Genomic DNA, 15,693 nt, shown 5'->3' with positions numbered 1-15,693 from the left:
GTTTTTCACATTTTTCACACATTTTAACATGTTTTTCACATTTTTCAAACGTTTTTCACGTTTTTCAAACATATATCACGTTTTTCACACGTTTTAACACGTTTTTCACGTTTTTCACATAACTCACACGTTTTAACACGTTTTTTACACGTTTTCACACTTTTTTCACATTTTCACACGTTTTAACACGTTTTTCACGTTTTCAAACGTTTTTCACGTTTTTCACATGTTTTTCACGTTTTTCACACGTTTTTCACAATTATCACACATTTTAACACGTTTTTTTACACGTTTTTACACGTTTTCACGTTTTTTACACGTTTTAACACATTTTCACGTTTTTCACACATTCAAACACGTTTTTCACGTTTTCACACATTATCACGTTTTTCACACATATTTCACGTTTTTCACACATATTTCACGTTTTTCACACATTTTTCACGTTTTCACGTTTTTTCACACGTTTTAACACGTTTTGCACGTTTTACACGTTTTTCACGTTTTTCACGTTTTACACGTTTTTCGCGTTTTTCACACGTTTTAACACGTTTTAACACGTTTTTTTACACGTTTACACACGTTTTTCACATTTTCACACGTTTTTCACATTTTTCACACATTTTAACACGTTTTTCACATTTTTCAAACGTTTTTCACGTTTTTCACACATCTTTCACGTTTTCACGTTTTAACACGTTTTTCACATTTTTCACACGTTTTTTACACGTTTTTCACACGTTTTCACGTTTTTCACACGTTTTAACACGTTTTTCACGTTTTTCAAACGTTTTTCACGTTTTTCACATGTTTTTCACGTTTTTCACACGTTTTAACACGTTTTTCATGTTTTTCACAATTATCACACGTTTTTTACACGTTTTCACACGTTTTCACGTTTTTTACACGTTTTAACACGTTTTCACGTTTTACACACATTTAAACACGTTTTTCACGTTTTCAGACATTTTCACGTTTTTCACACATATTTCACGTTTTTCACGTTTTTCACACGTTTTAACACGTTTTTCACGTTTTAACATGTTTTTTATGTTTAACACGTGTTTTAACGAGTTTTTCACATCTTCACACATCATTCATGTTTTTTAACACGTTTTTTACGTTTTACACGCGTTTTAACGAGTTTTTCACATCTTCACACATCATTCATTTTTTTTACACGTTTTCACACGTTTTCACGTTTTCCACACGTTTTTACATGTTTTAACACGTTTTCACACGTTTTTTCACACGTTTTCCACATTTTTGGCACATTTAACATGTTTTTGACATTTTTAATATGTTTAACATGTTTTCACACGTTTTGATAAGTTTAAAACGTGTTAAACCTATCAAAAACGTAAAAACGTATCAAAATGTGTTAAATCTGTCAAATAAGTGAAAAACTTGTTAAACGTGCCAAAACGTGAAAAATGTGTTAAACGTGTTAAAACGTGTTAAATGTGTTAAATGTGTTAAAAATGTGTCAAACGTGTCAAAAACGTATAAAACATGTGAAACGTGTCAACAACGTGTTAAACGTGTTAAAAACGTTTTAAACGTGTTACAAACATGAAAACGTGTCAAATAATGTTAAACGTTCCAAACATGTGAAAAACTTGTTAAACATGCCAAAACGTGAAAAACGTGTTAAACGTGTCAAAAATGTGGTAAACGTGTTAAAAACGTAAAAAAATGTTAAATGTGTTAAAAACGTGAAAACATGTTAAACGTGTCAAAAATGTGGTAAACGTGTCAAAAACGTAAAAAATGTGTTAAATGTGTCAAAAACGTGAAAACGTGTTAAACGTGTCAAAAATGTGTTAAATATGTGAAAAACTTGTTAAACGTGCCAAAACGTGAAAAACGTGTCAAAAACGTAAAAAAAACGTGTTAAATGTGTCAAAAACATGAAAACGCGTTAAAATGTCAAAACGTAAAAAAACGTGTTAAATGTGTCAAAAATGTGAAAACGTGTTAAACGCGTCAAAAACGTGTTAAATATGTGAAAAACTTGTTAAACGTGCCAAAACGTGCAAAATGTGCCTAAATATAAAAAACGTGTTAAACGTGTCAAAAACATGTTAAAAGTGTTAAAAACGTGAAAATCATGTTAAACGTGTCAAAAACGTGTTAAACGTGTCAAAGACGTGAAAAACGTGTTAAATGTGTCAAAAACGTGTTAAACATGTCAAGGACGTGAAAAACGTGTTAAATGTGTCAAAACGTCTTAAACGTGACAAAAACGTATTAAACGTGCCAAAAACGTGTTAAACGTGTTAAAAACGTGAAAATCATGTTAAACGTGTCAAAAACGTGTTAAACGTGTTAAAAACGTGAAAATCATGTTAAACGTGTTAAACGTGTCAAAGACGTGAAAAATGTGTTAAATGTGTCAAAAACGTGTTAAACATGTCAAGGACGTGAAAAACGTGTTAGATGTGTCAAAACGTGTTAAACGTGACAAAAACGTGTTAAACGTGCCAAAAACGTGTTAAACGTATTAAAAACATGAAAATCATGTTAAACGTGTCAAAAACGTATTAGACGTGTCAAGGACGTGAAAAACGTGTTAAATGTGTCAAAAACGTGTTAAACGTGTCAAAAACGTGTTAAACGTGCCAAAAACGTGTTAAACGTGCCAAAATATGAAAATATGTTAAACGTGTAAAAAACGTGTGAAAAACGTGTAAAACGTGTTAAAATGTCAAAAACATGAAAAACGTGTTAATTTGGAATTACAATTCCGACTTAAAAAGATAGGAATTGAGAACTATCAAATTACACTATATTGAATTCCATTGGAATTCTAATTCCAATTCCAATTCTTAATATTAAAGTGTCTAACAAACATAAGAATTGGAATTGGACCCTCCAATTCCAATTCCAATACCAATTCCAGGGTTATCAAACACACCCTTAATATAATTCATTATTTTTTCATTTACTTATTAAAGAAAATAATAAAAGTTACTTTTATCCAATAATTTTATTCCGACGTTATTTTGTTATGTTCATTCAAAAAAAATTAAAGCCCACCATATCCCTATATTTTAGGTTGGACCTGTAATAAATATAATTTGAAGTTGGAACATGAGATATTTTATTTAAATAGGTTCGAACTTTGAATTTTATAATATTAAGTTTGAACTATTACAGTTTTAATTATTTACGATTTTCTCTTAAATGGACGAATATTTGTATTCTTAGTTGAACGTAGTATTATTTTCTAATTAATTTTTTATTTTTATAGAAGAAAAAAATAACAATCCTCTTTTTTAATTTTATTTTTCAACTTAAACATCACACATTCTTTAACATATTTTAACTGTATTAGACAAATTATAAGGCATATATCTCAAAAAAAAAATTATTAATTTAAAAACAAACACATCAAAATTTAAAATTGCTGAAATTATATAAGTAGTTCCAAACTTCTTTTGCCTTGGAAGAGAATCCTGGCAAGCCTCGCATTGAAGCAAGTTCTATAACTGGATCGCAGGCATAAACACTGGAAGGCGATGGAACTAAACTAGCTTAGGCTCTTTCCCTTGCGGCAGGTTCGAGAGACCTCTTTTCATAAGTTCTTTTTTTAAGTAAGAAGAGGTATAAAATCACTCTACTCGAGGGAGAGGCAACCATGGAATAATCCAAAGTTAATCGCAAAACAAAGATGGGCAAGGGCAAAATCTTAATACCTCACAACTGGATCAATGGCTGGCCTTAGGACTGCAAATGCGGAACCCCTACGTTGAGTAAATTAAGAGGCAGGTACTGCTTAAAGTAAAGGTTTAAAAGGCAATCCTCTTCCTGAAGAAGAGATATCTTCAACTGTATTAGGTAAGTTTAAGTTAGAAGATAAAATAAAAAAAAAGTATAAAAAGAAATACAATATTTATCTCTTCTTCGTTCGAATTTTCTAAGATCACACATTATTTTAGTCACCCAAATCACATACGACAAATTAAACTGCGTAAATTTTGAAAATAAATATTCAGTTTTGAAAAGTAAATACTTTCAAGACGTTTTAAATATTAATTCATTTACAAACCTGACAAATTAATTAAAAACAATACGTTATAAATTATGTTGTTTCAAACTTCTATGAAAAATAAATACAAAATATTTCTCTTCTATAAGATCACACATTATTTTAGTCCCCTAAATCCCATTCGACAAATTAAAATGCGTAAATTTCAAAAAAATCTTTCAAAACCTTTTTAAATATCAATTCATGTATAAACGTAATAAATTAATTAAAAAGAAAATATATTAAAAATAAGAAGACGAACATTTTGTTCATTTAAAAGTCTTAAATAGTTAAAATTGTGATAGTTCAATATAATAATCTCATTTGATACAAAAACAACCTATATTCCAATCTCAAATTGTGCAAATAGTACATTTTTTTTTTTGTTTTTGATAAAACACCATTCAAGTACAATAATCTACTTAATTATAATAAAGAAAAAATCAAATAACCCCTTCATCAAACAAGCTCTAGAATTTGATACTGAATGTAGCTTGTCCAAAATGGGCCTAAACCACCCATAAGAAATATCTTACATATCTCATTCTGATATCATATTTTGCTATTTTGTATGTTGAACAAATTGGACATAATAATAATAATATGCTAAATATTTTCATACAATATATATATATATATGCATAACCGTGACTGACAAACAGTTAATAAGAACAAATTGAATACTATATATATAACCTGAGCTTACAACCAAATTATGCTATAATATCAGTGTTCTACAATTCTTGTCTGCAATGTTTTCTGCTTTTTCAAATAAAAAATAAAATTAAGTGCAGCAAAATACAAAGAGATCGAAGAAGAAAGATCTTCATTCATCTTTGACCTTGATCAGGAGTGTGATGATTGTTGCTTGTGTTCGACGATGATCCAGCCCGAACATTACCATTATTATTATTATTATTATTACGACTATTGTTATCAGCATCTGTTGGAGGAGCCGATCCCCACTTCGCCTCTGCTTCCAACGGTTCAAGAACTTTAACCGACCCATCGCTCAGCCCGATTGCAAATTGATTTGGATCCTGTGGATGTGCCGCCACAGCTATTGGGTACACACCTTGATTACTGCAAAAATAACAAATCCCAATAATCGGTTTAGACATTAGGACCTTGTTTGATATTTGAAGAAGGGTTGTTTGGATTTATATCTCATCGTTATTCAAATCAACAACAAAATTACCCTCATAGTGAGAAATGAATCGGAAATTCCCTTACCCATTCAAGACTGTTGGTGACAAGTATACAGAAGGAGCAACGCGACAACGTAGTCTAAGGCTATCTGCATCAAAAACTCCGATGTTTCCATCACAGAATGAGGCGTAAACTAGTTGGCTGTTGCAAGAATATGTGGCGTAAGATATGGGAGCAGGAAGGACATCTTGGGCGATCCACTGCAGCAAAAAATTAAAATCGAATAAAAAAGAAATGAGTTATTAGAAACGGTTGAATTGAATTGCTCTCCCATATAACTTGAGGTATCAATCAGAAGTTTTTTAAACCTGACGAATGCGTTCCATCTTTGAAGCGTCGTATATAGCCAGCTGTGTTTCATGTGATACTAACAGACGGATTTGATCAGAATGGAACTGCACTCCAGTATCACCACCAGTAGGAGATTTCCCTCCAGGCAGTTGTAGTTGAACAGATTTCCTCTTCTCCCATGCATCAATGCTCCAGATGCAGAGCTGCGAAAAAATAAACAATTCATTTCATTGACCACATATCATATTGGCCCTAATTTCGAAACACTTCTGTTTGTAGATCCCGATCTAGCTCAAAAACCCGTCAATAAATTTGGAACATTATGTACATATCTTATAGACAATATTTTTTAGGTTTGGATCTGGGCAAGACTAAGTTCAGAAACACCCCATTTCCAAACATGATCCTATCTTAATGAGAAACCTGGCCCAGAAAATTGTGTTTCCAAATGAAGCATGGTAATCAAGTGACCTTACATAATATCATTCTATTCCAATAACCCCAAATAACTTGGTTTTTCATAGCCTACATCAGACGGGGTTATTTGAAAATAGCTTACCTAGTTATTCAAATAACCCCAGATCAAACAAGGCCAAGTTTCAATGGACATTATTAAATTAGTAAGCTCCATATTCATAGCAGCAGTACTTATACACACCCCAATGGTGCAGCAAGAAAACATGAACATTATCGTAATTTGGGACAAAGTAAATTCAGCAAAACTTAATCAATTATAGCTTCTGCAGGTCTTGACAGAGGAAAATAAAGAAAGAAAAGGTCGCCTCCATTCCCCAATAAATAGACCATTAGACAGTACCTGTGCATCACTCCCAGATGAAACCAATATGTTGAGAAGGGTCGAAAAGGCTAATCCAGTTATCCGCTTTTGATGACCTTTAAGTTTCGACTTCACCTATAAAAGTTAAAATTAAAAACAAAAGTAACATATTTCTGTGACTGATTTAAGAAAGATCTGATGGATTCGACTAAACAAGAATAATTAATTACCTCATCCACCCTAACATTGTATATGTGGATGGTGGAATCCTCCATTCCTATGGCTATAATATTATTATCTTGTGGATGAAATGCTAAGAAAGTTGAAGTAGGTGGAGGTGGCATAAACGTCGTCATTACCTACATCACGTTAACAGATATCAAGCCTTATCTACAATGTTTATTTACTTCGATATTTGCAAATTATTCTTGCAGCAAAATTACCTTGAAGGTCATCATGTTAAATAACGAAACTCTCCCCCCACAGGCTGACATTACATAGGAATCATTCTTTGACAACGCTATGCATGGAACTGCTTCATCGATATTAACGCCCGAAACGTCATTTCTCATAAGGAGGCCGCTATTCGGTTGCCAATGCTGTGGAACAACATTTGCAGTCGCCTACAAAACCCATAGCCAAAGTTTAGGCCTTGTTTGATTATAGGTTATTTGGATTTAATCCAAATAACTCTTTATCTCATCATTACCTTCAGAACAAATAATGTTTATTTTTAAAAAATGGATTATTTTTTTACACAATTACCTTTCCACTTGGATTTTGTTCACTGCGTCCCCACTTCCATAACTTCTGAACACCTGAAGACCCAAGTACCAAAAGGCCCACTGCTGAATTTGTATAAAGCAGTCGAGAAACCTGAACAAATATAAAAAATCAGATGGTCATTGCAGAATCAATTGGTGAAATTGGTTGTTATATTGAGAATGAACATTCACCAAACCTTTCTGGGCGCATCAGCACTCTCTGGCATAGTAACAGTCCGGCATTGAACAGGATCTACAATTTCAGTCAACTGCCATGGCTTCGATTTATCAGTTGCATCGTCCAATATTCTTGGTCTTTCCATGCTTCTCGCCATAGCATCAACTCCATTCTAAATTTAAAAAATGACAAAAGACAATTAATTCCTTGTTTGATGTGGATCATATGGGTTAAATCCAAATAAATAAACATCTCATCATCTTTACTTTATGTTTACAACATTTTAACATATTAAATACTAAAAGGACATTTTGGTCATTGACCCATGTACCTAAAAAAATCATTTTTACATCAAACAAGATTCAATCCAAAAAAATGGTATACTGTATCACTACAAACAGACTTAATGGAGTATAAGATATTAACTTGTTCAAAATAATATATTTTGTAACATTCAACATGAGCATCAGCCATATTATCCCTCCAAACAGTCCAGGGAATTAAATGATGTGATTTGTTTTATTGTTTGGAGGTGCGTGAATGAGGAAATAATGTTCTAATGCCATGAGCCTATTTGAAAACTAGAACTTTGTCATAATATGTGTCGGATCTCATTGTAGAATTGACGAAGTTAAAAATGAAAGTGTGTTTTTTTCTGTTTGGTATAAGATTTTCTTGAAATCTACATTGTAGTATGATTTTTGTTACTCATAGTATGCAAGTTAGTTCTAGATCACGATCAAATTGTAGTGTAAATTTTTTGCTTCGATAGCAAAACAGTCCTATATTTCTCATTCCATCTTATATTTCTATTAAATTGTTTTCCTTCTGTGTGTTAGGTTCAAAAGGAGAAATAAAGAGCTTGCTGACATACGAGAACAGATGAAGGCCTAGCTGGAGAGCTTCTTTCAACTTTGCAGTTCACTGGATTGATGTTAACAGCAGAAGACCCAGAAACCTGATAGACAAACATAGTAAGTAGAGATTCAATCGCATCAGCACTTCTATCCACAAAAAGAAATTCCATGAACTGGTGAAATGGATTACCTTTATCATGTTAGAGTCCATTGGAGATCTTAATGCTTCAAAAGATGAGGCTTCAACTACCCTTAAAGATCTAAGGCCAGCAGCAGTTGCGAGTATTTTAATTCCATTGTCTGCTGTAGTTACAGCAAGAAGATTACCTTCCTTGTTGAACCTCAAGCGAGGAAGGCTCTGCATAAACAAAAATATTACCACAAAGATGAACATAAAAGACCCCCAATGAAACAAAAGGATCAACTCTGAGACAAACCTGAAGCCCACCATCGGCATCTGTGCTGCATAGAACATTGGCATTTTCCATGTCCCAGAACTTGATAAGGTTATCTTCGCCCACAGCTAAAAAGTGATTTTGAGTGGTATCAAATTGCACAACGCCATTTGATTTTTTTCTGAAACCAGTATATGTCCTCTTAATAGCTCCTTCACTCTCATTCCATTCAACCAGAAAGGAATCCCCTTCTTTACTTGTTCCACAGGAGAACAACCTAAAACCGAAGGAAAGATGTCATTAACTTCGTTACAAATCTTAAAAAATGAAATGAAAAAGTAATTCGTTCAAACAAAATGAATAACTGAAGGTGCACTGTACTTTTACATCTTCTGGTATAAGTTAAATCTTAATAAACCTACCTACTGCCATCAGCACTGTAAAGCATAGTTGTGCACCATCGCCCAGGTGCATCATAGTCAACTCTAGATCCCATGTTGTCATACAGCCAAGCCTTAATTTTCCCATCCACGGCAGTTGAAAATATGAACTGTGGATGCACAAGGTCAAGAGAAAATGTCATTCTGCTGGAAGATGGAATATAAAAGGGCAAGTGACAAAAAGGTTCACATATGCAAACAAACAACTGAACAAGTATGAACAGTTAAGCCTCTGTAGAGGCAAGCATCTGATATATGCTCGTCATTAATGAAATGATAATAGAAATAAAATATCATGATGAAAGGTTGCACTAGTTAATAAGGACAACAATAATAGACAGATTAGCAGGCCCACAAGAGAGGAATATAAATCAGCATAGTAGAGAAGGATTATTGGAGGAATTGGTTGGCCAAGGTAAAAGTTAAGAGAAATTGCAGGAAGCATTTAGTGATCCAGGTAAGTGATAAAAACCTTCGGAATTTCTATTGAAAACCTACTATAGTCCTAAACCTATCCAAGTATGTTGTTTATACCTGAATATTCTCCTTTTGATGAGGACAAACAGAATATACAGGTGCTTCATGACCTTCAAAGTTAAACAGCTTTCTGCCAGATAAGTCCCAGACCTGTTTCAAATATTTGCTTGAGAATATAATAATGTCCGAACTGTCCAAACATGTAAAGAAAATTGGGATTTTCTCTCCCACCTTTATTAATTTATCATCTCCACAGGTTACAACACAGAGCTGTTTGTTTGGATGAGCAAAAGCCAAGTCATTAACTTGACCAACATGAGCTTCAACCTGTTAGCAACCAAAAATACAAATCATAAGCACTTAAAAATTCCACTATTTTCAAATAACAAGCAACTTCTGAATTTAGACATACCTCTAAATGCTGACGGAAATCATTGGGCCCATTATAAGCATACAGATGGATCACATGTTTTGTAAAGGCAGCCCCTAAATTATAAAAAGTAAAAATAAAAAAGAGTAAGAAATACCCACATACATCAACTTAAAGCTTGTGACTAGAAATACTTACCCAAGAAATTCCCATCTGGGCTCCATGTGACACGAGTAACAGATACAGAAGTATCTTTCACCATAGAAGCCTGTTCATATTTGCAGTGAAGTTTTAATAAAGGATACTTACACTAAAAGCAAATATAAATAATTCATTGCTTTGATCAATATATTCTTCAGAAAAAAATAGAGAGTGTAAGACTCTCTATAACTTTTACTTTTCCCCGTGAAATTTGTCAAACGAAATGGGCAAGAAAGAACCCTAACAACTGAATGCCACTACAACCAAAAACATTTCACCCAATTGCATGATATCCACTCTCACATTACCAATACACATATGTACATTGACCATTAACAAGAACCTGTAATTGCAGAGAACATGTAGACATATCCCATATCTTGAATGCCCTTGAAACCAGTTTCTCCCGCAAGCCAGCTTCCCATAGTGCCAATTCGCCATTAGCAGAACCAACTGTTAAAATTATTAGAAGAAAAGACAAGGTGAGGTGATAAATACGAAGACAATCGAAGCAGTGGGGTATCAATTAAGCAAAACGGAATCCTACCAAGGAGCAATGTATGATGAGATGGATGGAAATCCATGCTTGTAACAACAGATCCTTGATGCATGGAACAAGCTACAATTCTTGGCAAATCATCCAGGGTCCAACCAGGATGCTGTCGGGGTGGGTATGTAACCTGAACAAAAATGGTCCCTCCATAACATTATGAATCCAAGGAAATCTTGCAAAAAGTTCAATTATACATCTGTTTTCTAGTTTTCATTTTCAAATATTCTGCAAATATCAGATATTGGAGTTACCTCCTCAACAGATTGTAGAGGCCGCAGTCTTTTCATTATCTGCTCATTCTCACCAGTCTGATAATCAACCATACCTAGGGTGGTTGGTGGTGTTATTGGACGCTTCAATAATGAGACTGTTCATGAAAAAGAGTAAGAGTTATTTAAAGCACAAAGAGATATCCATCAAAACTCAACAATCACCTCCCTCATGGACCATTTCTTCATGCCATGCAATTAATTATGTCAAGATTATTCGCGAGTATGAGAGTGAAGCATTATAATGCCTGCAACTAACTACTTAGTGCATGGTTTACTACATGGAAATTTACTGAGGACAGCCACCATCCTCTTACCCTTAAATGAAAAGGCCATGACAACTTGATAGGAATAGAGAAGCATCACATAAATGCAAATGAATTGAAAACAATTAAAGGCCATTAAAGGTTTTGCATTTTCACTAAACCATAAAAAAAATATGAAATTCACTGCATGGTTGTCAGATGAAAACCTTTACCATACATATAGTAGCATCATATATGAAACTCTTCTACATACAAGAAAATAGTTAACCTTGGTTTGGTGGAACGGGTAAAGAGGAAGCTGTAACAACAGCCGCTTGAATAGATGAAGAAGCAGCAGCATTTGCCATCCAACCTGCTAAAGCATTAGCATTACCTGTCGTTGCAGCTGGCATAAATGGCTGCTGGGACAGTACACAAATATTATTCATTTTCCTTAGAAGGATAAGCTATTATACAATAATAAATCATCAAGCATTTATTCTCCTCTTTTTTTTAGCAATTACAGGATACAAATGAAACAATGATATGGAGACTGACATACACTATGTGTTCCCAATGATGAATAAATAGGAGGTTTTCCAAGTGCAGCAGTTTGAATAGTAGCAGGACCAGGTGCAAGAGCTCCATTTTGAGGGTTGCAAGTATGATCGGTGAATAAGGTCTTGATATCTGGGTTAGACTTTGGATTCTTACAGAGCTGATGCTGCCAATTCAGACTGGAAAACCCATAAAACCAACATCAGTTAACAAGAATACAATTAAAGAGCCCAATGAAGAACTTGTGCATGTATACTTAAAGAATGAACAACCTATTGAATTAATAAATCTCGAATAGCAATATAACATTATCAGAGTAATACACATTAGTAATCATAAAACATGAATGAAGTTGTAGAAGAACACACAAAATTGATTTGGAACATTGTATATGCTAACTAAGAAATATTACGAACTCATTATTATGCCTACAAAGACATGCTCTAATTATGTTACAATTAAGAAATGTTATGAATGATTGTCTGCTTATTGTTGAGAATACAGCAGACGGTAACAAACTTGGTCTCAAACATAATACAAGCCCTTTTTGAGCTAAAGAAACAAGATCAAAATCATTAGTAAACAATCACAGAAAAAATTTACCTTTGATTGATTAAAGTCCGCAGTCTTGAAGACCTTAAAGTAGGAAGAACAAGCTTCTCACGAAAAAGAGGATTCGCTTCTATTAGTTTCTTAAGCTCTATCAACATTATGCTTCGAGCTGTCTTGGTATCACCATATTTGGATAACTGTTCATTTTCCCTGACAAAAGAAAAACAGAGATTAAACCCAAGGCGGTGACCAAACTTGATATACACAAATCCTGTGCGAGGTCTTCAAATACTCGTTAAGCTTCTTAACAACAACGTTTTAGTCCTACTTTCATTTTTTGGTAATTGCAACCCTAACCAAATAATTTTCTTTCATTGACACCCCACCCCTCTTACAGTCAAGATTCCTAAGCATAAATACTCTTCCGATAAAACAGTAATGAGAATGTAACGCATAAGGCAAAATCAATTATGTACCTGAAGTTGGTAAGCGTTAAGAGCTGAGTAATTTCCTTATATAAGTCTTCATTAAATGTAGAGAACGCTTTCAAATCACCCACAAGTATATCAACAGCCTTAGCTTTGTCTTGCCTGATCATTTCAAAAACATCATAAGCAAATAAGACAACAGATATCAATCAACCTCTGAAGTTAAATCAAATCTCGATGTTACCTATCAAGTGCTTCTAAATACTTCTGCTTCCTGATTTCAAAGAATATCTTCATGGAGTATCTATTGTCGTCAACTTTCGTAAATCCAGAAAGATACTTCTCCACTTCTTCCCATTCACCAGCTAATACTTTCTCCTCAAAATACTTCATATTGAAGAAAAACCCTGTTTCTTGTTCAAGCCTAACAAAACAAAACAAGCACAACCCAATTCAATTAAAAACATTCAATCTCTAATAGATTTGTTTCATTTCCATTTCCAATCTTAATGAATCTTTATTTTCATGAAAGATTTATATAATAATTCTTCAAAGAACCTGCAACTTTATCAAAATTACAGAAAGATGAAAAAACACACATACCCACCTTCTAAAAAACTTCAAACAACAAATCATAACATGCACTTATAGAGATATGAAGAAACAATATAAAAAAGAGATGATAGAAACTAACTTATGAGCCGATTCTTTAAATTTCTCCTCCTCCAGGAACTGGAGAATGAGAAACACCAATTCTCTACTCAACGACGACATTGCCCACAATCAAAAGTCGAATCTTAACAAAGTAACCGTCGGTCGATTCACCAAACAAGCAGATCCAGAAACTTTGGCTTGAAAACGAAGAAGAATTTGTGTGATTTCTAGGGTTTCTGTATAAAAGCTCTTCTGACGAGAGAGGCTGCGGAAGATGAGAGACAAGATAAAGGAGAGAGAAAAGAGGGAAGAGAATGCGTTTGGCATGACATCAATCTTTTACTACAACTATCCAATAACTTATCAGTAATAAGTATAACTTATCATCTTAGAATCTGATAAGACTGTTTACTTATATATAAGTTATCATGATATGATAACTTACTTATCAAGTAATGGAAGCTAGGGTTTGCGGGAATTCGCGGAACTGAAACCACATAATTAATTCTAGTGAATATTCGGTACTAACGTCCATGACTCTTTTTCAATTTATCGCGAGTGAAATCTCAATTTGTCTTCTTTCTCGTCTTTTTCAATTAATCGCGAGTTAATATATATCGTGTCGTGTCGAGTGCTTATACGATTCTACCTTTATTTCCACGTCAAATGTGCCAGGAAACTTCGGCCATGTTTGAATTGAATTATTTTTATTTAATTTAATGAGACTAATATTAAATTATTATGACCATGTTCAAAATGAATTTGTATCCGAAAATACTATGTTTGGTGTTAAAATAAATTAACATTAAATTTCTAATTAATTGTTTTTTAATAATTATATTATTTATTTTATTAACTAAAATACTAAAATATTTTTATTTTAAATTATTACTTTTTATTTTATTTTTATATATCAATATATTTTAAATTTTTTACTAAAAATAATTATCACTTCTTAAAAATCATCAATTATCGTTATTTTTTCACACTCCAAATTTATTAAAAAATCTTAATTTGAATTGAGCCTTAATAATCTCTTAATTTGAGAATATTGATTAAAAATTTTAATCAGTTTTTTTAGGTTATTTAAATAAGTAATGGTTCAGGATAATTGTTAAGGTGGACAATTTTTAATAAATAATTTAATGTATTAATAAATAATGTATGAAATAATAAATTAAAACTAAGAATATTTTAATAGAGGAGTGAATATTTTAATAGAGGAGTGATAGAGATAGGTAAAAAAGATTAAAAAATAATGAGAGTGATGAGGAAAAAATTTATTTTTTTTAACCTATATTTAGCCCGTCATTCCTTCTCAATTCTCTCCAATTAATTCTCATTTTAATATTTAGTTAAAGAATGAGTGATGTGATAAATAAAAAAATAAGTAAAATAATATTTTTTAGTTTTAATTGTCTTCTGTTTAAATATAATGTGGATTTTATAAAATATTTAAATAAATCTTGCATTATTTAAAAAAATATGGAATTGATTTTGGGAAAGTATATATATTTTTTTATAAAAAATATTTAAGATTATAATATATATATATATTAATAAAATAGTTTGGTTAATAAATTAAGTGAGGTTATATTTGATGGTAATAAGATTCATGTTAGTTTATTGTAATAAAAAAAATATTTAATTAAGTGAAATAATTAAGGAGAAAATTGATGAAATAATATTTGATTATATAAAAAAATTAAAATATATTAATTATTCATTTTAAATAATCTAATTTTTATTATCAACTAAAGAACTACTTCTCATTTTATTTTATTTAAAAACATTTTATTTTGAAATAAATTAATATTACACTTTTTATTTTAATTTTAATTTGTTTATGACTTATATCATTTGCTTTAATGATTGTATTCATATAAATATAAGAGCAAATTATCAAAGAACTTATCTCTATCATTTTAAATTAGAGGAAAGATAATAAAAAAAAGTTGATGTGAACTTCTTGTATTAAAAAAATAATATTCATATATATTCATTCATATATATATATATAAATCATTTATTAAATAAAAATAAATAATTTAGGTTGGACAGGTCTAGTTAGGGGTTCGACCCACTTCAAAACTGAAAAAAAAAATTATTATACAAATGTCACATTTATTCTTTAATTTAAAAAAGAGAGGTGAAGAAATTTGGTGAGGGAATGAGTTGCCATAATCTTATCGCTGAAAAAATCAAATAATTTCTCTATTTTCTTTTTTTTTCTCGCACTTTTACATTTTCCAACCAAAATGAAGTGATGTCAAGTCATTCTCTCACCAAATTTCCTCACCAAATTCACTCTCACTATCACTCCTCTTTAAAAAATAATAATTTAATACACTAATTTTTATCTAATATTTTAAAAAAAAATAAAGACAAAATTTATATTTATTCACTCACTTTTATCTTAACTTCTATTTTTGTTTGTTAAGCAC

The 15,693-nt window shown here is 31.9% G+C and overlaps 1 protein-coding gene across 2 annotated transcripts; it reads right to left on the bottom strand.

Moving 5' to 3' along the window:
- Positions 1-4,623: 4,623 nt before the first annotated feature.
- On the bottom strand, positions 4,624-13,549 carry LOC124928733 (topless-related protein 3-like). Of its 2 annotated transcripts, XM_047468980.1 has the most exons (25): positions 13,290-13,548; positions 12,840-13,019; positions 12,644-12,757; positions 12,219-12,377; positions 11,620-11,794; positions 11,347-11,476; positions 10,795-10,910; positions 10,538-10,670; positions 10,334-10,443; positions 9,988-10,057; positions 9,832-9,905; positions 9,651-9,746; positions 9,477-9,569; positions 8,925-9,052; positions 8,545-8,779; positions 8,298-8,465; positions 8,125-8,208; positions 7,270-7,422; positions 7,074-7,184; positions 6,752-6,931; positions 6,539-6,667; positions 6,348-6,443; positions 5,548-5,733; positions 5,264-5,439; positions 4,697-5,113 (listed from the first exon to the last, which is right to left on the bottom strand). In XM_047468980.1, exons 1-25 carry the CDS (start codon positions 13,367-13,369, stop codon positions 4,861-4,863), a joined length of 3,429 nt encoding a protein of 1,142 aa, XP_047324936.1. In that variant the 5' UTR covers positions 13,370-13,548; the 3' UTR covers positions 4,697-4,860. The 2 variants fall into 2 exon arrangements, with proteins under 2 accessions (XP_047324935.1, XP_047324936.1); XM_047468979.1 differs by having other exon boundaries at positions 4,624-5,113; positions 9,477-9,746; positions 13,290-13,549.
- Positions 13,550-15,693: the final 2,144 nt, after the last annotated feature.

Source organism: Impatiens glandulifera, chromosome 3 (assembly GCF_907164915.1).
Source record: "Impatiens glandulifera chromosome 3, dImpGla2.1, whole genome shotgun sequence".
NCBI lineage: Eukaryota > Viridiplantae > Streptophyta > Magnoliopsida > Ericales > Balsaminaceae > Impatiens > Impatiens glandulifera.
Note: the sequence above shows the minus strand (reverse complement) of the source record. Positions and strands in the feature narration are given on the sequence as shown.